General features: G+C 38.7%; 2 protein-coding genes across 3 annotated transcripts in view; one reads left to right on the top strand and one right to left on the bottom strand.

Moving 5' to 3' along the window:
• The window catches only part of SHC4 (SHC adaptor protein 4), a 111,429-nt gene that overhangs the window by 51,244 nt on the left and 34,495 nt on the right, over positions 1–25,690 (top strand). For both annotated transcript variants that reach the window (XM_033108515.1, XM_033108516.1), the window contains 4 exons: positions 6,855–6,918; positions 10,000–10,119; positions 20,148–20,201; positions 25,042–25,093. In XM_033108515.1, the coding sequence (XP_032964406.1) occupies positions 6,855–6,918; positions 10,000–10,119; positions 20,148–20,201; positions 25,042–25,093 (290 nt within the window). The remainder of the gene's footprint in view (positions 1–6,854; positions 6,919–9,999; positions 10,120–20,147; positions 20,202–25,041; positions 25,094–25,690) is intronic.
• On the bottom strand, positions 14,905–16,643 carry EID1 (EP300 interacting inhibitor of differentiation 1). Its single transcript, XM_033108517.1, has one exon. It carries the CDS (start codon positions 16,557–16,559, stop codon positions 15,984–15,986), a length of 576 nt encoding a protein of 191 aa, XP_032964408.1. The 5' UTR covers positions 16,560–16,643; the 3' UTR covers positions 14,905–15,983.

Consider the following 25,690-nt stretch of genomic DNA (forward strand, 5'->3'; position numbering starts at 1 on the left):
ATCAGTTGGTGGGTGTAGGTGTTTGCAGTTTGAAATATGTGATTTTTATTACAGGAAATCATTGTGGGATAGGGGAAAACCAGCACTTCATTTCCTTCATTCAATAGGGGAGACTTGTAGGAGAGGTGCCATCCTGGGGACAAGATGGTTTTTTACTTCATTAAAGTGCAATTGATGGGTCAACATTTGCATCAGAGCCAAAGAGCAGAATCACGGAGTAGACAGAACAACCTGTGTATTGTGGTTGCTTACACTGAGTAGAATGGTGAATGTACTTTAGAATCAGATTTTAAATATAATTCAGGTTGAATGCAGTCGTGAGATAAGTCAAGGTGAGAGTAAATGCTGTGGGCAGTACTGAAAGGTTTTATTTGACCACCCTGGGACCCAAGTGCCTGTTTCTAAAAATGAAAGGATATATTTTATGGGCTGAGTCTGCCCTCCTAGAGTGCATGGGCGATGCCCCTTGATAATAGCACAAAGGGAGTTTGAAGCTCTCCATTCTCTACTGGTCTCTGGGCATTGACTGCATTCATTGTGTGCTTATCACCGTGGAAGCAGGCTCATGTTCTAAAGTGCCCTGTCTGAGGGCTTGCCACATTCTTGGATGGCTTTAATTTCACCAAACTGGACGAAATTGAACACATAGATCACTGAGCCTTGATGTTCTAAAGGCAAAGATTTCAAAAAAGAAGGTACTCGTTTCCCTGGGACAATTGGAACCACATAATACCACACTGGTGTGGAGTCTGCGTGACACACAAGTCCCTTCATTCATCAGTATGAAGGCCATTTGAGTCATTCAGGTGACAACTTGTCTCTTCCACATTGATCACTGATTTCTTTAAGGATTCATGTTGGTGATGAAAAGTAAGGGATAGTCCCTTGGGAAATACAGGTGGCTTTGTTCACCTAAGTATTTTTGAGTTTTATTTTGGAAAGGCTCTTGCTGTGATTAAAATTTATTCTCATTTCTGTTTGGACAAAACTGAAACCACTCAGGGAGAGGGAGAGGGAGAGGGAGAGGGAGAGGGAGAGGGAGAGGGAGAGAGGGAGAGAGGGAGAGAGGGAGAGGGGGAGAGAGAGGGAGAGGGGGAGGGAGAGGGAGAGGGAGAGGGAGAGGGAGAGGGAGAGGGAGAGGGAGAGGGAGAGGGAGAGGGAGAGGGAGAGGGAGAGGGAGAGGGAGAGGGAGAGGGAGAGGGAGAGGGAGAGGGAGAGGGAGAGGGAGAGGGAGAGGGAGAGGGAGAGGGAGAGGGAGAGGGAGAGGGAGAGGGACTGTGTGTGTGCACCGTGGTGGTGGTGGTGGTGGTGGTGGTGGTGGTGGTGGTGGTGGTGGTGGTGGTGGTGGTGGTGGTGGTGGTGGTGGTGGTGGTGGTGGTAGGTGGGGAGAGCTGCTTTTAACTACTCCAGCCGGCCATTTGCCTGGTTTCATGTTACACAATTTCTGTCTTTCCTATCTACTGAAGAATTGCTTTCTGACTTTCACTACAAACAATCTGTCCCACAGCCCCTCCGCCCACCCCCATTAAATGCTCCACTTTGTCTTGGATTGTGATATTGCCTTCTAAACTTAAAAAATAAAGGGGAGGGCATGTAGGCAACATTGCTTCCAGAGGAGTTTAACTGTTTAAGGGTTAAAGACCCAGAAAAATTATAACAAGTACTGTAGCAGCTAGGGGTTGCTGAAGAAAGGTGGCTTTGTTTGCATGATTGGTTTGGACTCTGTTAAGACAGACAAAATATCTTTTTTAGGTCTTATGGCGTAGGCAGGGTTTTATATGCTTAAAAGCAAATCTTCATCTGCATTCTCATTCTCTTACATCAGCCCACTTCTCCCCTTCCCTCTCATGTGGCAAAACAATAAACAAAGTGGCCACTGTTGGTGCTATGGGGCGTTTCTCCCTCTTTCCTTCCAGTACAGGCTCCCAGGGTGGAAATCTTTAGCCATTTAAACTCCCCAAATTCTGCTCTTCTGAGAGGACATTTGCTGAATGTTTGTTAGCTGGAGAACGTCTCAAGGCAAGTCAGTACCAAAGGATTATGCAGAAATCCAGGCTGCTTGGGCAGCTGGGGTGGTGGGGGCACCCTAGGTCCTCTGAGGAATCCCTACTCGGGGTTCTCTGTTTTCTTTTTCCTCAGCATTTATAAAGTCAACGCTGTAGGTGGGAGGGTGTAGCTAAAACTTCAGAAAAGCATTGAAAGTACTGTCTGTTCTTGAAAATGTTACAGTTAATCTCTTGGTCCCAGTCTGAGGGGAAGAAAAGATCTTTGTAAAGAAAGGCAACAAAATGCAGGCATGTATCTGTCTTCCCTGGATGGAGTTTCAGGAGATTTGTTAACACTGCTATCAGCAAAGAAAACAGAATTTGAGAGGTTATTTTAAAGCAGTGGTTCTTAACCTGGGATCTGTGGATTCCCAAGAGGCCCACACATGATTTTCTGGGGGTTAGTTATGATGAGGTAGGTTGTGGGCGCTCTAAAATTGAATACAAAAGTTTGTACAAACAGGCCTTTTATTGAAAAGAGAGTCTGTGACTCTCTTTAGAGTCTCAAAAAGAAAAAAAAATTAGTAATGAATTTTGTGGTGGTGGTGGTGGTGGTGGTAGTAAAAATACACAGAACATGAAATTTACCATCTTAACCATTTTTAGGTGTATATTCAGTGGTATTAAATAAATTATTGTTGTGCAGCCATCACTACCACCCAATCCCATAATTCTTTTCATCTTGTGAAACTGAAAGTCTATACGCATTAAACAATAACTCCCCATTCTCCTCTACCCTCAGACCCCTGGCAACCACTAATTTCTGTCTTTATGATTTTGACTACTCCAAATACTTTATATAAGTGGGATCACGTAGTATTTGTCTTTTTGTGACTGCCTTACTTTACTTGGCATAGTATCCTCAAGGTTCATCCATGTTGTGGCATGTTCCATAATTTCCTTTTCTGGGCTGAATAGTATTCCATTGTATGTATATACAGTACCGCATTTTGCTTATCCAGTCACCTGTTGATGGACACTTGAGTTGCTTCTGTGTTGTAGCTATTGTGAATAACACTGCTATGGGCATAGTGTACAATATAACAACTACTTTTTAAACGCAAGTTCATAAGCACAAGTTTCCCCTTTTTTCTTCTGAGCAAAAAGTTGTATATCAAGAGATTTTCAGAATCTGTGAAGCTTCCGGTGCCTCAACTAACATTCAAGTTCTGAGTGAGTAAGCCTGTGCACACACGTGAGCACTTGCCTACTTGGGCATATGGCTGGGGTCTGGATGCTATTCTCTTCCACAGGGAGATGATAGCCAAGTATAGAAAGCAAAGGCCTGAGCGAGGCTAGGGCCATCCATGGGAGCCATTTCCAGAGCTGATCCCGCTACTTTGCCCTGTTCCCTTGGCAGTTTACCTCAGCCACATTGGCATTAAGGATTGGCCAAAAAGGAGCCCTCACTATGTTGGGGAGTGAGCAAGGGAAGGACACCCAATATACCTCTTTCCCTAGACCCTCCTTTTCATGTACCTAGCAATATGGTCCCTCCCTGGGTGAGCGTGAGTTTTGAAGTTAGACCTGGATTTGCGTTTTAGTCTCTCCCACTATCAGCCACATTATGTGGAGGCAAGTATTTAAATTCTTTGAATTTTAGTTTTCACATTTGTAAAACGTGGATAAAATACTTACCTCGAAATGGCATTGCTAAGACTCAGTGAGATGCTTAGTACTGGGCCTGGCCATATAGATAGGAGCCGCTCGTTCATTAAAACCAGACTCTCTGCTACAGCATCACGCATCATTCTGAAGTAGGGATTTCTAATGTAAAAGTGTTTTAGATCTGGTCAAGACGTTTTTCTTTATGAAACTTTGGGGGAATGGAAACAGGCAAGTCTACCAAATAAACTGAGAAGATAAATCTGGATTTAGGGGCTATAAAGATGGAAGAGTTAAAGGCGAAGCTGGGACAGGAGCAGAGAGAGAAATAAGATGTGTTATTATCTGTAACACGAACGTTGTCCCACTTCTCTGTGGGGGTTGGCAAGAAAGAGAGAAAATCTGTCACCTCCCCATGAGGGCATCCTTGATGTGCCTTCATATCACCCCAGCTCAGGAGCAAAAGTCCTGCTGAGGGAACTTTGCATTTTTTGGAATATTTTAAAAGAGGATTTATCCAATCAACTGCACAATAAAGGTAAAACAGGTTGTTTACATCTAAACATTCATAGACTCAATAACAAGAAATAAACCACACTCACTCACACACCACCTTAACCAACTCAGTTTATAAGTTCTTTCTATATCACTATTTATACAGAATTAATTTTACATAGCTGCTAACCAGTGTGTATATACCATTCAAGTTCTACTTTTTCCCACTAATTTATATAGATCCCCTCATTTCAATAGTCTTCCTATCATACTTAACATTCCAAGTGGTAATATTTATATTGAAATGTTTTATATCTATATCACAAGCTTTGGGGTTTTTTTTTACTCTATGATAAATGTTTTTTTTATATACATACTCAATGCTATTTCAATACAAATTCTCCCTCGCTTGTCAAAAGCTCTGACAAACTTTATGACATATGTTATCTTTTATCAACTTACTCTCTAGAAAGATGGTATTAATATTAACCCTGGTCCCCAGCAGTAACTATACCTAAAGTGGAATTATTCCCATCTTTCCCAACACTGAATTTTGTAATTTTCATTTTTGCTAATTTAATGAGAGTGAAGTATCTTGTAGTTGTTCTGATTTTTAGTTTTAAAATTATAATGAATGTGAACTGTGGCCCTTGGGCCAAATGTGGCCAGCTGCCTCTTTTTAGAAATAAAGTTTTATTGGAACACAGCCATGTTCATTTGTCTACAATGCTTTTGAGCTGCAAGGGCAGGGTTGAGTAGTTGCAAAAGAGCAAAATCTAAAGTACTTACTCTCTGGCCTTTTACTGAAAAAGTTTTCAGACTCAAATTCACTTGTCGACACTCTTGTCCTACCACACTTTATGCTCCAGCAATATCAAAGAGGATCAGTGTACTTCCCCTCATATTATGATAATTTCTGTTTTGTTATCTTTGCACATGTTCTTCCCTCTGTCTGGAATTTCCAGACTCCACTGCCAGAAAGGTTCATGCTTCCAAACCCTCTTTGAGAAGTGCTCATGGTATAAAGCATTCTCTTTAATTCAAATTCATGGCTTTACTTTTTGTTAGAAGATATCGACAGTTGGTATAAGAATAAAAAAAAACCCAATGTCTGGGAAAGCACTTTGTAAAACGAGAGGGTGCTAATAAAAAGTAACAACTTCTAATAATAACTGTTATTATACTTAACAGCATCAATGCCCACCTTTGTTTCTACTTTTATTTCAAACCATTTACAAGGAGTTTTTTGGCCAAAGTCCTCTAGTAGACCAGTAGGCTCTTATGGAGTAAAGGATCTGATAATACCTTATAATACCTCTTTATGAAATACCAACAACATAGTGGGGTTGGTATTTTGGCACTAGTTATTTTGGCAACACCAGAGGCCAATTTTGATCAATTTTATGTGCCTTATCAATTATTGAATAACCATTAAGATGACTCAAAACATCAACCACGCAAAAGAGCCCAACCCTCTATGTTATCCTTCTATTTCACTCCACAGACAAAGTTTAGAATCCTAGAAAAATAATAAATATAAAATCCTGAGAAAATATGCTAAATCAAAAAGTCATTCTATCTTTTGGTTGCAGGTAATTATGCACAAATCAGACCAGATAATACCTTAGAGAAGAGTTTCATTTATCCAGAAAAAATGGAATCTGAACTAAAGCATACATTATAAATCCAAAATGATGCCTGGAATCTTTGGGAATTCTGCTTATCTTTCCAAAGTGTCTACCAGACGAAATATAAAAACTGCAGTGTGTGTGTGTGTGTGTGTGTGTGTGTGTGTGTGTTAATATAGTTTACCAATTTAAACAGTGATCTCCAGGGCACTTGGGAAAAAGCTTAGAGATTTCCATTTGCTTTGTGAAAAGTTTAATATATGCATTGAAAGCCACAAGGCAAAGGCTCATATTACGTGAGTGAAAGCTTGGGCAGTTATGAATGTTGAGTCCCAGAGACAAAAGCTCTTAGATCTAACTGCATTTCTGGAGTGGAGGGCGCCAGTTCGTTCACCACTTCCATTAAGGAACAGCTACTTATTTTAGTGGTGCCTTTCTCTCAGGAAATGCAATATATAGTAAGGGCAGAAAAATAAGCAAAGGAGGAAATTTGTTATTGATTTTCATTTCTTCTGTGAAATTACATGAAAGCTCAATGGCTTGCCGCAGTAACTTAGTCAATAAGGCTCCATTTGAGACCACCTTTAAGTTCAGTTCTCTCCTGATCCTTTTAAACTTCCTCTAGTGTTGGTTTCTTTTTTATTTAATTGTCTGTGGTGCTGAGTTGAAGCTACTATGAAGCTTTTTATTCATAACACCACAGAGAGGATTTTGCTAAAGGTAAACTGTGCAATATTCCCAGACAATAAAGTTCCGCCCCTCCCTTCTGGTTAAAAATCAACAACACTAAAAACCAAAACTGAAAATCCAAGTTAAAAAAAAGAGATGAAGAAGGTGAATGGTAGGACTCCTAATTGTAAAGTAATTTTTCAGTACTAGGCTGTTGCTGGGTTTTCTTGGGTTCGAACTACAGAAAGACTAAGAACGGTGTTTTCTCCTATGGGAGTGGAGGAAGGTCGTTTATGTCCAGACTCACCATTATATGTGTGTACATTGTAGTCATAATACTTGCTAACATTTATTGAACACTTACTGCGTGCTAGATAGTATGCTAAGTCTCTATATGGTTTCTGTTCTGTAGGGAAGCAATAAGTCGCCTGTGTGAAGCTGTTCCTGGGGTAAACGGAGCCATTAAAAAGCGTAAGGTAAATATTGGTGTGATTTTCTTGTTTTATATTTCAACTATGGGAGAGATAATATCAAAATAGTTGTTAGTTCATTCCAACATATGACCTAAGGTTCAGAATGGCCTTTATTATTTGGCGTGATAACCAGAGATGCACTCAAAATTGTTCTGGTCTCTCAAATTTTTCTGACTTGCCTGACACTCTCTTAAATGGTGATGCCTAGAGTGACAGAGCAGAGAAAACACCTGGGTTTCAAGTCAGAAAATCTGGGTTCCAGGTCTGGGTCTTTACTTTTCATTGAACATGCTACCTCATCTCTCTGCGACTCCATTTTTGTTCCTGTAAAGTTGTTGAACCAGATGACCAGTTTGGTACCTTCCAAGTTGAATATTATATAATGCATGTATTCTACATTTTAGCATTTTAGACTTTTTAAACTCCTTGACCTATTTTCAAGCAGAAACATGGGTGTTTGTAGATGTGAGGTAATAGCACATGGGCAGAGGAAGATTTTTCATACTTGGGTTTAAATCCTGCTCCTGCCACCTACTGTTAAAGAACAAAAATTCAATCGAATAAATTTATAGATCTAATTGGCTTTATGAGTGATTCATGAATTGAGCAGTGTCCCATCTAGTAAATAGAGAGGTGATCTGAGAAGCTATACACCATGGAAGGCTTTTATAGGCAGAACTGTCGGACAAGAAAGTTATTAGCAAAAGAAAAGCAAGGATTGTTTCAGGCAAGGTTACCTTCCCTTAGGGAAAGGCAGGTGTCTTGTCAGGCAGATCAGCTTCCTTTGTGGGATGGGGAGAAGGCGGAAGGTGAGAGATTACCGCTTTGGTACTGACCAGAAAACTCCAGATTGACCAATTCCGAATGCAATCCTGGAAAAGGTTGAAACTGCAAATAGGTCAGGTGTTAAGTTCGGGTTTAGTGTCATGGGCTTTAGCATAAGTGACTCCATTTGCTTTTTCTTTAACACTAGTAACTGTGTGATCTTGGGCTGGTCACTTCACCTCGTGGATCCTTGATTTCCTAATCTGTAAAATGGGAGAAAATAGCACTTACTTTATAGGGCTGTGTAAGAATTAAATGACGTGATGTCTACAGAGTGACTAACAGTGTCTGACATATAGTAGACTTTCAACAATAATGGTAGTTAGTATTATTATCAGTAAGTAGCTATTAACCCTAGAATGTTTAGTTGCTTTGAAAAGTCCAAAGGGGATGTGTAAAGGTTCTTAAGATAATTATCATAGAATTGTAAACTGTGGAAGAAGGAAGGAATTTTTAGATATCTTCCAGTGGAACCCTCTCCTTTCTCCAGCTACTAAACTGTGGCTCAGAGAAGAGATTTTCCTTGAGTGATGAGGGCAACGAAGATCAGAGCCCGCCGTAGAAGGCAGGTCTTCAGATTCTCAACTTAGCCCTCTATTTCCTTGCCACCCTGCCTCCTTTTTTCTCGTTCTTTATCACTTTGCATAGTGCTGAACCCAGTGTAACCCAGAATGACTCAGATGAGCCGCATGGTATGGAAAACTCTGACACATGGCCTTTGAATTCTATGAGAACTCCCTATTACTAGTGTCTCTGACAGAACCCATGGCCTCAAAGTAGCCTCGAGCCTCCTCTGCTTTCTCATAACCTCTGTGAATAGGATGCTTCAACTGAATGATCCCAACAAAAGACTCATTCATTGCAGACTTTTTCATTTCAGGAGTAGGGAGCCCACACCCCAAAACAAAACAAAACAAACCAGGCTATCATTGTTCCACAAAGTACACCTGTAAAGAGAAAAAAAAAAGAAAAAGAAAAATTTGAGTTAATTTCCTTTGACAGCTAGCATTTATTGAGTACTTAATACATGCCAGGGATTCTTCCAAGCGCTTTATGTTTTTTTAACTCTTTTTTCCCTCAGTTTAAAAAAATGTGGTAAAGCACACATAATATAAAGTTTATCTATTAACCATTTTTAAGTGTAAAGTTTAGTGATATTAAGTACATTTATGTTGTGCAATTATCATCACCATCCATCTCCAGAACTCTTTTCGTCTTGTAAAACTGAAACTCTATACCCATTAAATAATTACTCCCCATTCCACCCTCTCCCTTTACTTTGTGTGTGTGTGTGTGCATGTGTGTGCGCGTGTGTGTGTGTGAAAATCTGCTTTATTGGAATAAAGACGCTAGGCAACAGGAATCACACTTAGTCCACTGTTCTACTTTCTGTCTCTGTGATTTCCACCACTCTAAGTACTTCATATAAGTGGAATCATATAGTAGTTGTCTTATTCATTTAGCATACGTTCCTCAAGGTTCATCCACGTTATAACATGTATCAGAATTTCTTCCTCTTTAGGGCTGAATAATATTCCATTGTATGTATATACCAGTTTTTGCTTATCCATTCATCCGTCAGTGGACACTTGGGTTGCTTCCACATTTTATCTATTGTGAATAATGCTGCTATGAAGATAGATGTCCAAATATCTGTTTGAGTACCTGCTTTCAGTTTTTTGGGGTACATAATAAGAAGTGGAATTGCTGGATCATATACTGTGTTTCCCCGAAAATAAGATCTAGCTGGACCATCAGCTCTAATGCGTCTTTTGGAGCAAAAATTCATATAAGACCCGGTCTTATATAATATAATATAAGACTGTATCTTGTATTAATTTTTGCTCCAAAAGATGTATTAGAGCTGATGGTCCGGCTAGGTCTTATTTTCGGGGAAACACAGTAGACAGCAAATTTTTTTTTTAAATACTTGTGTTCAAAAGGACTTGAGAATTCAGCTAGTTCAAGCTGTCATAGGAATTCCTTTTATATAAAGCAGGCCCCTACTCCCAACACTTGGAGAGAAAGGAATGTCTGAGAAAAGTTCTGAGGGCTCAAATTTCACTACTTACTGAAGAATTTGCTGCGTTCCAATTTTTTAAAAAGTTTTTATTTAGAAAAATCATTTCATTTCCTTTGATTTATGTAAAGTAAAATAAAGACGAAGAGTATGGGCTTTGATCATTTTTAACATTTATAAAACAAACATTCATTCTGTAACAAAATTCATAACTGAGTGTTGTTTTGTTATTTTTAAAGCCTCCAGTTAAGTTCCTATCAACAGTTCTTGGCAAAAGTAATCTTCAGTTTTCGGGAATGAATATAAAATTGACCATCTCAACAAGCAGCCTCACACTGATGAATCTTGACAACCAACAGGTAAGATCATGAATGTCATGTAGAGCTTAACATATTACCTATTTTTCTAGAGGAGCCTGGGCATAATAGAGAGAATCAAGCTTCAGACAGAGTGTGCCTAAAATTTACTAAAGCACCGGGGTAAAAAATCGCCAAGGATTTATGAATAACAATAATTAGAACAGCATTTGTCACCCGTCACGGGGGCATTTAACTGCCTGCATACTTACCCCTACCTAATTGACTTTGTAATAAGAACTAAGGCACCAAGACTATAGTAAATGCCATTTGACAACTCAGATCCTTGAATCAGTCATTTATTACTCTCCACCAACCCTCTCCGAAGAAGAGCAATTTCATTATCAGAGCTAACAGACTGTATGTTGGGGGGTGCAGATGCAGGACAGAGAGGGAAGGTGATGTTAGGGTTAATGTTCTAGCTAACTGAACTTGAAGCAGAAAATTCTTTCTTTCAACCTGTGAGAGTGAAAAGCTTTCCACAATTTAAACATAGTTGTTTTCATCTTGGATGATTTCTGATAATATGGTCTGTGCCTGTTTTCATTGTGAACCTTATTCTCAAAAACCAGCATTGCTGAAGCAAACGTAAAAGACATACAGGTATTGGGCTGAATGTGTATATTAAAAAAAGGACACGTTTGGACTTGATTTTTTTTTTTTTTTAAAAAAACTAAATTCTTTGTGTCAGGTTATTTATATGTAGCAAAATCTAATTTTTCCTTGTCTAATATGTAGTGATTCAAGACTTTTAATATTTAATATTTAAGGTTTTACTCTATGGAGTGTGCTGTTGATCAGGGACTCAAGGAAGGTTTAACGTATACTTAGCAGTGAGAAAACACTGAGAGATTTTGAGGTCACATGAAATCCTGGCTTTGCCGCCAATGAGCACGTTACCCTGCCACGCAATTTTCCTCATCAGTAAAATGAAGATTATAGTATTCATGGAGTTTCTGAGAAGATGGATTTAGCAATATTGTAGTCTATATCTCATAGGGTTATTTAAAGGATTAAGTAAGATAATGGATGTAAATCACTTAGCACAGTGCCCGTTACATGGTACTTATTACTTACTCAAACATTCTTCCCTGAGAACTTTTTATGTACTCAGTACTTAACAAGGGAAGCATATTATAACATATAATTATATATTTATCAATAACATATAAGTACAGTTATATACATTTTGGCTTCCATTTTTTTTGTCAATAATTTCACTTGTGGTTTTGAGGGCTGCTTTATTTTCTAAATTCAAAAGCAGAATAAAATACATTGATTACACAGTAGTATAAGTCATCATAGAGGAAAATGCTTAATGTGAAACAGTTCAAAATAGATTCCTGTCCAGTTGGCTCTTCATTGGTTATCCAAGAGAGGTTATACTGTTAGTATAATGACAGCAGAACATTTGGGACTGTACTTGGAAGATGCAATTTTTGAGTAGAAGGTAAAACATTCATTCAGTCTTTCGGATGCTGTGCCCTTAAGACATTTGCAGATGTAAAATTTATTTTTAGCTTTCACCCACGTGTTTGGTACCAGGGTTACCCAATGCTTTTAGTTATGAGATCTCATTGAGTATAGGAGCCCTTGAATTATGAGTTTTGTAGGAGAGGAAGAGTAGGAAGAACTAGAGCCAATATGTTGACAGTCATGTGCAGAATCTAATGAGCATTTTAAAAAATGGCTTCCCATTGGGTGACTAAAAATATGGTGATTTAGGAAGAATAGGGCTGTGGTGTGTGGTAGGGGGCTTAGTTTATTCTTAGCATTTCCTTCTCCTCCACGACGTTTTTCCAGGCCAATGAGAGGTGGTATTGCCACACACCCATAATCTTTGTGGCAGAATAGTAGGGACTGTGGGCATGGCTGGATTCCACGACCTGTAGTTATAGCAATGAGGTACCTTTGGGAGTGAATCACCTTTTCTGCACTGGTAGCACGGAATGGAGTTGTATTCAGCCCACTGCTAGAATGGGAACGAAAGTCAGGATCTCACTGATAAAATGTAATAGCTCAGGGACGGCCGGATGGCTCAGTTGGTTAGAGCATGAGCTCTGACCAACAGGGTTGCCGGTTCGATTCCCCTATGAGCCAGTGAGCTGTGCCCTCCCCAACGAGATTGAAAACAACAAGCTGCCATCGGGGTGGCTGTATGGCTCAGTTGGTTAGAGCGCGACATCTCAACAAGGTTGCCGGTTAAATTCCCGCTTGGGATGGTGGGCTGTGCCCCCTGTAACTAAGATTGAAAACAGCGACTGGACTTGGAGCCGAACTGTGCCCTTCACAACTAGATTGAAGGACGACGACTTGGGAGCTGATGGGCCCTGGAAAAACACACTGTTCCCCAACATTCCCCAATAAAACAAGAAACAAAACAAACCCATAAGCCATAAAGTGAAGAGCAATAATTGAAAAAAAAAAAAGTAACAGCTCAAGTAATTTTGAACTATTCTGCAGGCCTGAGGGAAATGGCTTGGGGTGTGGGGCTTATAAAAAAAAGACGTGTCGTACTCTGGATGCTTCAACTTGAAAAACTTTATATATCCCATCAAGAGGGCAACTAAGACGTTCAAGGGGTGAAGGCAGCAGAGACGCGACCTTATGGATGCAGCATGAGAAAAGGATTTATTAAATTCTCCTTAAAGAAAGCTACCCTTTGAAGTTCTAAGATAAATACAAAGAAATACTAATGCCCCCCGCCCCTTAACATCTAAGATATACTTTGGACTGAAAACATAAACAGGTTCAAGTTTGTAGAAACATTCATAGATAACAGAGCTTTTATGGATCAGATGGTTCATATTTATTTTCAGCCACTGAGAACTTCAAAAATAGAACTGATTTCCTCCCAGAAAATGTCTCACAGAACCTCAGAGGCAAAGATAAAACTATATTAAACATGTAATGCTGCAATTTTTAAAACTTACATTTTGGGATGGGAAAACACATTTTCGAAAAGCAAGTTATAGGGTTTTTTGTATATTCCTTGTTTTAAAAATTTAAAAAACAGACTTCCTTGACATACTTTAATATATGTAGTGTTCTAAACAAAAATGTCAGTCTCACTAGCTTCTACTCCTATCTTTATTAATTTCTACACTTCTCCCACCAAGTTTAACAACTACTGAAATTGAGAAGGGTAATAAAGAGATTAAGAAGGTAAAACAGGCAGAAAACTTAAGACATCCTTTAGTCTCAAGTATCTAGAGAGGCCAGGCAGGTAATGCAAACTGTTCAGGTACAAGAAAAAACAATGGTGCAAGCACAATGATAAATGGTGAGTGCCACTTGGATACCATGTTGGGGAGACAACATTGGGGAACATGGAAAACAATACCTCCCCTATATAAAGGTGAATCAGATACTTATGACCATGTCACTAAAGGTCAAAGATGGAAATCTAGGAGTTTTGCTATTCTTTCTCACATAAGTGTTGGTTTTTAATTAAGAAATTAAAATTATAAGCATGAACCAAATGAAACAGATGTGTCCTTAGGGCAGCCAATGTGGGATATGATTTAAGCAAACATTTATTGTACGTATGAATAGATTCAGTAAATGCTCCCCAAATCACACTACATGCTCATCAACTTTTTTAAGTTCCCTCTACTCACATCACAAAATCAGGATCAGAATTTCCCCAGAACTGCTTTGTTTAGTTCCCATCAAATGAAGATATACATGTATCTAATCCCAATTTTTCGTTAAGGACCCTGAAGCAGAAAGATCAAGTAATTTAAGCTAGTAAGTAGTGGAGACTAGATTTGAACCAGGTAGGTTAGTTCCAATCTGTGATAACTTTTATAACAGAAATACATTTGATTTTACACCCTTACAAGGGGTATTAAAAATATTACCATTTTCTATCTTTAGTAAATTAACAAGTGTTAATTTCAGTGATCTCTCAAGTTATTGTTTATTTTTAAAACCAACCACCATCAGAGGAATCAGCTGCGGAGTTCAGCAGGTCTTTCCCCACAAAATAAGCCTTCAAACCCAACAGGGAGTTTTCTTTTCCTGCTCCCTACTTAGTCCCAGAGAAGGAATCACACCTCCGGGTTTGTAAACCTGTTTTTTCTAAGCCTGTTTCCTGGCATCTTTACCTAGAGGTAAATGCAAGTAGTGAGTTCATTGTGTATTGGCCTCCAGTTTTTATTCAGAGTACTGTTAATTCATATCACATAAGCAATTATTTATCCAGTCTTCTGACTGCAACTACAAATTGTCTGAAAATGCAATGAAGGAAGTGAGGCATGGGGGAGGCAGTGGGATTAAGACGTTTGTCACCTCCTGTGTAGTCTTTCCCCTATCTATCTTCTGCCCCTCCAAGCTAGTGTTTGAGTGATTGTCATCCTTGTTAGTCCCCTATTTTACAGAAAAAAATTCCTCTGAAAGGAAGGATGACTGTACGATAAATTAAGGTTCTGAACTGTCCTGTTGTATTGGATGTGTCCTCTACAGCCATAATGGAGCAAGAACATCTAGTAGTTTGATTTACTGGTCACAGGCTTCTGACATAATCATCATAGAACTTTAGAACGTTAATAACCACAGCAACATACTCATTAATAGCGCAGGTTTCCCCAGGTTGGCAAATTCTTACAGGAATTTACTGTTTAGTTTCCCAAGTTAATTTGTAAATCAGGTTTTGAAGCTGGAGCACGTTCCCTTATAAATTGTGGTTAAATTGAGAGCATAAAGTGGTTGCAATACAATAAAATAGTATAATACAATAAGAAATAATATGTAAAGTATGTATGCAATGCTATTAGCCAAACAAAATACACAGAACAAGAAATTTTATTATCTCGAATGCTGGTGCATAACCAATAACAAGCTTCATTAGAGGAGGAGACAGAGGGAAACTTCAGAAACTTCAGGTGGATTTCTGGACAGGTTTAAAAACCTTTAAAAGTTGATGGCATAATTGTTCAGTCTTTTTTAAATGTAGGGCTTTCCTTTTACTTGACAATTTTCACTTAACAGTTCTTGTTAAAAAGTTCAACCAGTCTTTTGCCTGTAAAGTTAAATGAAACCAGAGAGCAAGTAAAACAGAAAATTTCTCTAGTATATAACAATGTTAGAAGTAGTTTTTCTTTGTTCTTTCACATACATTTTAATGTCTAAATTTGAAAATTTACTAAGGACTTTCTCATTTTTGACTTTTAAAAATGGTCAAGACAATGAATTTTCTTGAATTACGGCTCACAGTAGCTTTATAAATGATCAAGATACATGTACAAAATTTCAGATGTTCTTGGAAACATTTTAAGATACAGCACACATGATACATATTTCTTTTTGGGTTTGCTTATCCTTCTGGGAATACTAAGAATATTCAACTTATCAGACCCTATAAAAATTTAGCCTTGCTAGATCACAAAGTGGAATCTTCAAAGTTTTCTTATCAGGTTTTCAGTCCAAATAACTCAAAGACATCTCATTTCCTAAGTTGGAAGTTACTTATTCTTTCCTAATTAGTATCAGTGGGCTCTTGTACTGGCAGTTTGTCTTGGTCATGATTTATTCTTGCAAAACCATCCCGTAAAGTGAAACAGGAAAAGTCACTTCCCCCAATGCAAAGAAAATAATCTGGATTAATAACAAAGTCAAAGCCATACGTGTTGCAGGACATTCTTGAAAACAGGTTTCGTCAGTCCTCAGATCCTTCTTCTTTGTTTTCTTTTTCACAACGGTGCAGTCACAGCCCTATTCTATTCTGCAAAACAAACAGACAAAAAACCATTTTCTGGTGAACATCCAGTTCTTCATTGGCACGGAACTATTTGGAATAAACCCGAGAGACAGTGGAATGTTGGGTCTCTCCTCAAGTAGTTTCCTCCTCTGCTACCTGCATGTAACTACTCTCTGTCAATAATCTCATCACAGCCGAGTTCTTCGGTCAGACGATTGACAACCATGAGTGAAAAAAGCTCTTCAATAAAAGCCAACTGATCAAACGGGGTCTTCTCGTAATGCATCTGAAAACCGCCATCCAGGGCTGCTTCTCTTGCTCTGGAGGTTCTCAGAAACATCTTGTTGGCTTCTTCCAGGGCTGCGGAGACTCTGTAGCCTGCACCACTCAGTTGCTCCTCTTCCGGATAGTCGTACTCATCCTCCCAGTCATCAAATTCCTCGCCCTCGTCCTCGCTCTCGAAGTCAGGGCCTGCGATCTGGCCTGGCTGTTCCCCGGGGTTGGGGCGATTAGCAAGGCTTCGTTCCCCCTTTGGCTCCGCCATTGGCTGGGCCGCCTCCTCCTCCATCGGGCCTTCTTCCTCGAGCTGTGGCGCGGCCCCGTTGCGGGAGGGGTTCGGGGATGGCTCCCGGCTCCCGCTGCCTACCTCCATCTGCGGAAGGTCACTCTCGCCTGGCATCACATCCATCTGCAGGTCGTTGCTCTCCTCATACAGCTCGGACAGCTCGTTCATTTCCGACATTGTGCAAGCGGCTCAACCTCCTGCAAGGCGTTTTCGACCAGATCGGAGTTACGCGGCCCCGTGGTTGTGCGCGTGCGCGAACGGCGTGCGCGACCTGTGCGTCTGCGTGACCCCCAGACACCGCCTCCCGCTGGGCGCGCCGGTCGGGCGGGAGCCGCTCGCGGTAGTGCCCCGTGGCCTGGTGGTTTATGTGTGGTTCCATTGGAAATTCACACCTAAAAACTGCATACGAGAATATTAATTCGTCTTCGCCTTACTTAACCGTTCTGCTGCTTATGATGCTATAAACCGGAAAATATGTGCCCGCCTTAACAACGCTTTATCCTCCCCCTTGTCCTTTCCTCCCCCTCGTCCTTCCTCCTGCTCCTCCTCCCACCACCCCGGGCAATCGCATCTGCTCCTGTTAACTACCATTTTACTGTCTGCTCTACTGGCTTCTAACTCCGCTCCTCCAACCACACACACTGTTCTCAGCCACAAATCAGCATGTTAAGAACTGATGCATTAAACACTTTTTCAATTTTTCTCATTAGAAAAAGTTAAATTTACAAATAAGTATATTATCCGTGTCCTTTTACAAAAGTTAATACTGAGAAAATACTGGGTCCCATTTCTTTTTACACGAGGTAACCTTACACTATTATTGGTGTGTATCCTTTAAATCCTTTTTCTTTGCATTTACATGGATCTTAGGTCCTCGTGGAAAAAATCTTCCTTTTTTAAAAAACATGTCTCACATAACTGCCTTCAACTTACAAAACAAACCCCTCAGCAGTGTCTTGAAGATTTAGCTTTGTTAGTACACATATTTTTTCATAGCATTCTATTTGTAAAGCTGTACTATAGATGACCTAACTATGCAAACATAGTTGCCCGTTTTTTGATACTATAAACTGGATAAATGAACATCCACATGTGCCAGTGCTTCTCTAGAATAAATACCTAGAAGATGGAAGGTGTAAGTGCAGAATATGCATACTTTGGTTTTAATAAATACAGTCAAATTGCTCTCCAAAGTTCCTGTACAAATTTAAGCTCTAGCCAGCAGTGTTTGAGAATATCCACACCCTCGCCACACACAATTTTGTTGAACATGAACAATTTTATCAATTTAATGGTATCTTGTTTTATTTTGAATTCTCTTGATTTCTTGGAGATTGATTATTTTTTAATAGGCTTATGGAACATTTGTGTTCTGAAAATCAACTGGCTTTGTTTTGGGTTTCTTTCTTTTTCTTATTGATTCATAGGGATTCCATATGAGCTCTGTATATAAATACTTCTGTTTTACATGTTCCAATATATTCTCTCTTCCTGTTGTTTGTATTGTTCCAGGAGTCTTTTCTTATATAAAAGTTTTAAAATGAGGTTTGTTTTTTTTTAAAGATTTTATTGGGGAAGGGGAACAGGACTTTATTGGGGAACAGTGTGTACTTCCAGGACTTTTTTCTAAGTCAGGTTGCTGTCCTTTCAATCTTAGTTGTGGAGGGTACCGTTCAGCTTCAAGTTGTCCTTTCAGTCTTAGGTGTGGATGGCGCAGCTCAGCTCCAGGTCCAGTTGCCATTGCTAGTTGCAGGGGCACAGCCCACCATCCCTTGCAGGAGTCGAACCGACAATCTTGTGGTTGAGAGCCAGCGCTCCAACCAACTGAGCCATCCGGGAGCTCAGTGGCATCTCAGCTCAAGGTGCCATGTTCAATCTTAGTTGCAGGGGGTGCTGCCCACCATTCCTTGCGGTACTGGAGGAATTGAACTGGCATGCTTGTGGTTGAGAGCCCACTGGCCCATGTGGGAATCGAACCGGCAGCCTTCGGAGTTAGGAGCACGGAGCTCCAACCGCCTGAGCCACCGGGACGGCCCTAAAATGAGTTTTTAAGTAATCAAATGTGAAGGTTTTTGTACGTTTCTTTCTGTCTATTAAGATGGATTTTTCTTACCTCAGAGACCACAAACATAATCTTTATCTGTCTTCTGATATACTGGTAGATCTTATATGAATCAAACATTTGTTTATTTATACAGATGAGTACAGAATTTATAATATTTATATATTTTTACCATATATATAGCTAATTCAGCCAACTCCACTAATTTAATCACTTGTCCTTTTCTCTGCTGTTTGGTGCCACATTTATTATAGACTAAAAATCCATGAATATGTGAGACTGTTTTTAGACTTTGTATTTTAATGAATTTCTATAGTTTTATAATATGCCTTGCTAATAGGAAAAAATTTGATCTCTGTTCTTTAAAAAATTGTTTTAGCTTTTTTTGCATATTTATTCCATGTGAATTTTAGATGCAGCATGAAAAGTTCCCTGAATGACATTAGTGGAATTTTTATTGGAATTGCATGTAAATTACAGACTAATCTGGGGGGAGAATTGACATCTTCACAATACCCAGATAAAGAAACACCATTTGCAGGGTCCCAGAAAACCACTTGCTCTCCTTTCCTTTGCCCCAGACGTAACCAGTATCAGACTGCAGACAGAGTAAAATAATTTTGCCTGTTTTTGAACTTTATATAAATTAAACTATGTGGCATATATTCTTTGTGTTTGGCTTCTGCCCAAGAAACATGGTGTTGCTATGTAGTAGTTCATTGTTTAAATATCACAATTGTCACTAGTGGATTGTTTCCAGTTGTGGGCTATTATGAAAAGGAGAGTCATTTTCTTTAGACTATCTTTTGGTGTTCATATTTACACAGTTCTGTTGGATATACATCTAGAACTGCTTTGTCATCGTAGTATAGAAGCAACTTTAATAGCTCCGAATCTACTTCTGAAGGCAGTATTAGCTAATAGGTACACAGTTGGTATTTTAATGAACCTTCAAAACAGTATGATAAATGCATCTCTGGAAATTGGGATTGTGGGGATTACAAACTGTGGGGATTACAAACAAGCAACCCTAGAATATCAACTAAAAGAGAGAGTCTTCTTGGCTAACTAATGCAGTTCACTCTGATAGTCTTACTTCTTACTGGAAATCTTAATGTTAGTGCCTTAGAATACTTTTGGTGGAGAATGACTGCAGCCCAATTCAAACTAATTTATATAAAAATAAATTAATAAGTAATATAGAAAAAGAGATAAAGGGTGACGGGAAATGTATTGGTTGAAAGGATGAATCAAATGTTACCACCAGACTTTTTTCTATTTTTAAATCTCAGCTGATTTTCTCCAGAGAGAAAGCTTCATTTTGCAGCAGGCTTTTCCCACATGTCAGCAAAAGATGGCTGACTCCCAGAAGCTTTGGGCTTACACGGTCCTTAATGGCAGAGAGAAATGTATTCTCTCCTGTTGTCCATATCAGTTCCTCCCCAATGACATTGATTGGTTCTGCTGTATCCAGGTGTCTTCTGATTGGCCTACGTCTTATGTCCACTTGCAAGGAGAGGGGCAATGAAATGGGCATGTCAAATACATCTAAGTGAGATTATTATAGAATGTGGGTGAAGTGGTTTCCAAAGGATGTCGTCCAGGCAAAAACAAAAAGAAATGTACATTACTGTTAGATTGTATGTAACTAGGAATAATTAATTTAGAGCATCATACATGTTTAATTTGTTTATGTTTTCCAGATTATTGCAAATCATCATATGCAGTCTATTTCATTTGCCTCTGGAGGGGATCCTGTAAGTATGGATTCATAAAAATTCTTCTATATAAGTTAAAAGAATTTCTACATAAAGCATGTTAGACACTACATGTCTTTTCTAAATATCTTATTATAATTTGTGAATAGCTACATATAACAGGTAATCAAAAATGTGGTTTGACAAAATATTTCCTGTTACTGATTTTAAAAATAGTTGGATTAGTAGATTATCTAATAATACTTCATTGTGTTATTAGCCATGGAGTTATCTTTTGAGAAGCTTCTTGTAGATAATATCAAAGTCATGAAAAACAAATGTGTTATACATCTGTTGCAAGTCCTTTCTCAGAATTCTTCTCAACACAGAGTTCCAAGTAGATCCTACTAATCATTTGGATTTGGCAGATGAGGAGAAGCCTATCTGCCATACATGGCAACTAAGTCTAATCTAGAATGAGCAATGAGGTTTGCAGAAACTTATGGAGGTAATGCTCAGCTGGGGAGAAAGAACTGCAGTTCCTCCCTACCACGAGGCCGCGTAGGGCTCATTTTCCATGAATGGTGCAGGACGGAGCCAGTGTTCTCTCTGCAACCTACTTTGCAGAATGAAGGGTCATTCTCTGACTCTGTACTGCATCATTTCTGGACCAGAGCAAAAGGAGAGGGGTAATGAAAGTAGGAATCCTGTGGCTGAACAAGATGCAAATCTATTTAAACTAAGGTAGTAGAAGGAGGTTTCTGCTCTTCCATGACATCGTGACATTTTTCTTGTATCTGCAAACATACAGAAGATTAGAGGAGGGGACAGTCTGACTTTCATGATTGATCATCAATAATGTCAAGAAAACATGGGGAACATATACTGGCCTTACCCTTACTGACAATGTATTACCTTCTTTTCTGCAAAGCATTTATTATTATTAAACATTATATCCTTCAGAAATGAGGCAATAAAATCCACTTTAACAGTTTTTTTCCCTCCATTACATTTAGTTTCTTTCTTTCAACTGAGGAATAAAATTTAGGATCATAAATGATAGGACCCATAATTCAAGAGAGGTATGCAGTGGTAGTAAAAATGAAATCTGTCAGCTGATGTCACTGCAGCTGATGTCACTGCAGAGTTTTGATTTATATTATCTTGAAGCTAAATATTTAAAAGGAAATAAAATTCTGAAGTTACTTTGTTTAATCATTCCTTCTTTTACTGGCATCTAAAGTATTTAAGCAAGTTCTTCCACTTGTGTGGTGGTGTAATTTTTGTGTGTGTGAAATACATAGTAAAGTGCTTTTTACATTAGTCAATTTTTAAAAAACATTTCAGTAGTTACTTGTCATTCCATTGGCTAATAGTGGCTCAAAGTATTTAAACATGTCAAACCTAGACAAACTGCCTTCCAAACATCCTTAAAGCATATGGAAGAAAGGCAGCCTTTACAGAATTTCAAATCATTGTTTTTTTCTTTCGTTAATGCATACTTAATTTTCCCTTTAGGATTCACTACTTCCTCACCTTTCAGTTTTGGGTATGGTTATTTTCAAATGACTATCTTAGTTCCATGGTGCCAGCATTTAAAATTAAACCAAATTTGAAGAGTTCCACCTTTTCCCCAGTAGATTCCACCGATGGCTAACTGTGGATTCAGTAGCGAATGGGGACATGCAAGGTGCCTGGCGCTTAGCAGCTGCAATGTGAGCCCTGTACTAATTCTGAACTCTGATCCATCCGCCTTGTAATCTGGCCTCACAGCAACACCAAGGGATATGGTTGGTAGCAGAGTGAGTTAACTGAATCCAGCCTGAAATGCCAGCACTGCCTCTTCTCATTCTCATTCGGTCATTCATGAAGGAATTGAAATACTTTCTTTAAGATACTTAAAGTACCGAGTTCTCTAAGTGTAATGTGAGGAATCGTTTTAGCTATTTAATTTGCCTTAAATTTCCCCTTTTGAGTTTCAAGAGTTGCTGTCATTTTTAGGATTGGTTCGCAAATCGTTTCATTTACCATGAGCATGTCCTGCGTGATGTCTCTAGAATCATGGTTCAGAATTCTAATTCATTTTAGACTGTCTTCATGTGTCTTTACTTCTGTAGTTCTTTCAACCGACAAAAGTATTGCCCCTACCAAAAATAAATAGTAAAGAGTTTGCAACTGCTGTGGCAGTTTGTACCTCCTGAAATGAGTGGGACCTCTGTGCTCTGTACAGCTGTGGAGAAAGCCTGCTGATTCGAAATTAAAACTGGAGCCACCGTATACGTTGGCATGAGAGGTTCCGAGTGAAGTTTTACCTTCAGGTCAAGGTGGCAGTAGGGAGGAGTGCCAGCTTTTGGAGCCATGTAGACTTGACTTATTTATCGTAAGCTTCAGGATCCTCATCTATAAAATGGTGAATGATCACCCTTGCCTCACAGTGTCGTGAAAATTAAGTGAAATGGTAGCACATTGCCGGGCACAGAGTGATAAGAGATGACAATCACCACTGTTGCTAACACATGTCCATTTTTATTTTATTTCACTGAGATAATTTACAACTTCACAGCTAACTCGGTACAAGGGGTAGGAAGCGAAGTCTCCATGGCCCAATATAGTACCCTTCTTTCTACCCTATTTTCTCCAAAGTTGAAAAAATACTGGGTATTCTTCCTCACTTCTTGACCTTTGCTCACCTTACCTTTACTTTCTTCTCGAAAATAGTTTACTTGTCTTCCTTCCATCAGCCCTGAAGACAATTCTTGGTGATGCTTCTGTATCTACATATACTTTCCCCATTTTACAAATGCACTGATGAGTCTCGCCAAGTTAAATACATTTTCTTACATTTACCCCCCACTATTTGTGTTTTACTTTTAACATTCTTTAAATCCTCCCACGTATTTACAGTTAAAGAATTTTAGAACTATAAGAATGTTGGACACTTTTGAAGATGAGGAAACTGAGGTCTGGCGAGGTCCTGTGACCTCTTTCCCATCATCTAATTGCCAGACAATATTTCTCGTGGCATACCACCTCTTTAATTTTAAAAATAGCAGCCAAGCCCCCAGCAGTTGTGGCTTTGCTTCTAAGTTAGTATAAAACAAAGCGGATAGATATAACCTTATTAATTTACAAGATATTTCAAAACTTTTCTTTTTGCATAAGAGAGATTTGCTTAGGTATGTGTTATTTTTTAAAACAATTGAAGACGAGTTATGCTGACCCTGAGATCTGCTTCCTGTATGATTCATTGTAGGTTATTAAGTGATTGTCCTTGAGGGTATTACAAACATGGGCTTTTATTTCCTGCCAGTTGATTGTATCTTCCCTCTAGAGAGTCATACTTCTAATCTGCAAATGGCACTGTGTATTTTTTTTCCCTGAGAACTGAGATAACAAAAAGCATCTTTAATTATTAAAATCTTATTATTAATTAGCTTAGTTGTTTTCCATAAAAATCAGAATTACCAAGTGGCTTTTTGTTTTTACAAAGTCAGCAGCACATCTCTTTTTTAACAAATTAGGTTTTAATGGATTCTCTTTTTCAAAAATGGTTTTTCCTTTCTTATATTGATCAAATAAATTCTTGTATGTCTGCTTTATTATTCCTTAAGTTAACTCGCACTACGCACAAGCAAGCCAAAGACAAAACCCAGTGTTTTTTTAATTTTTAAAAATATTTTGTGTTTTTCAATTATAGTTGACATACACCATTATGTCACAATAGTGATTAGATAGTTATATAACTTACAGAGTGATCATCCCAATAAATCCAGTGCCCATCTGTCACCATACATAGTTATTACAATACTACTGACTACATTCCCCATGCTATACTCTACATCCCCATGACTGTTTTGTAACTACCAAAATTGTGCCTCTTAATTCCCTCCCACCTTCACCTATCTCCCTAACCCCCCATCTGGCAACCATCAAAATGTTCTCTGTATCTATGAGCTTGTTTCTGTTTTATTTGTTCATTTATCTGTCCTCTAGATTCCACATACAAGTGAAATCATATGACATTTGTCTTCCTCTGTCTGACTTACTCCACTCAGCGCAATACCCTCTGGGTACATCCATGTTGTTACAGATGGCAAGATTTTATCCTTTTTTATGGTTGAGTAATATTCTATTGTATATATGTACCACCTCTTCTTTATTCATGGATGGATGCCCAGGTTGCCTCTATATCCTGGCTATTATAAATGATGCTGTGATGAAAATATGGATGCACAGTTCTTTTTGAAGTACTGTTTTGTGTTTCTTTAGATAAATACCCAGAAGTGGGATTACTGGGTCCTTCTTTGTCTTTTGTTATAATTTGTTTTAAAGTCTATTTTGTCTGGTATAAGTGTTTCTACTCCAAATTTTGTTTTAGTTTCCATTTTCATGAAATGTCTTTTTTCATCCTTTACTTTCAGTGTGTGTGTGTCCAAAGTGTTTCTTTAATCCATTTATTTTTTGATATACGTGGCATCTATTTGGACACCTGGAAATCATGATGCCACATCCTAGTTTGTGACACCTTTGTGATAACTAATGTAACCCCTGGTATTTCAACTTTCAACACGGGAGAGTCATAGTCCCTAGCCATTTTTTAAGAATCTATGTCCTAACATATTCCCTACCTGCATTTTCTTTTATTCTGAGTGGTATGGTCTGCCTTTACATTTTTAATCTTCAGATTCTGTCTCCAAAAGGCAGAGAACATGGACCGCACAAGTGCTAAATTATATAGTGTATATTTGTTTATGTTCCTTCCTAAGATGCTTTCCTTTTCTCTTTAAAAAGAAACATTAATATTTAAGTGCTTTCCTCAGTATCGTGTCCTAAATGTACTCTTATTTTTCAACAGTACAATCCATTCATTTTAAATGCAATCATTTTCCCTTTTTTATAGGATACTACAGACTATGTTGCCTACGTAGCTAAAGATCCAGTTAATCAACGAGGTATGGAAAGCAACTTCCAGATTTCCTTAAGAGCTGGCATATACCAACTTTAAAAAGTAACAAGCAGTTATTTTCAATATACAGAATGATGAGGATCACTAGAGTGCTATGTTGGGTTCTAGAAATGTTATGTAAATTTGAGTTGGAAATAAATAGCAGGACAAAGTAGAAAAAAAATATATAGGTGGGAACTAAATCCCAATCATTTGAGAGAGACCCATAAACCAAAAGGCTTATTATCTATTTGTTTAATCGAAAGAGAAGCTGTTTTGGTTATGAAAGAAAGGACTGGCTGCAACATCTGCAGTGGACAAATGAACTACACATAAGACCCAAGCTTGTGAGTTTATCGGCCTGCATTGGCTTCAAAAAATGTGTGTGTGTGTGTGTGTGTGTGTGTGTACATGTGTGCTCGCTTGCACATGCACGCATTTATGTGTGTTGAGTGTATGCTCAACTCAAGAGCCTGGCGTATCATTTTGCGTGTTTGGCTTCTCATCATTTGGATCTTAATTTAAATGTCTCTTCCTCAGAGAGAGCTTCTTTGGGTGAGAGCACCACCCATCTCCAGTTAGCATATCCCACTCTGCTGTGTCT

The sequence above is a fragment of the Rhinolophus ferrumequinum genome, chromosome 6 (assembly GCF_004115265.2).
Source record: "Rhinolophus ferrumequinum isolate MPI-CBG mRhiFer1 chromosome 6, mRhiFer1_v1.p, whole genome shotgun sequence".
Taxonomy (NCBI): Eukaryota; Metazoa; Chordata; class Mammalia; order Chiroptera; family Rhinolophidae; genus Rhinolophus; species Rhinolophus ferrumequinum.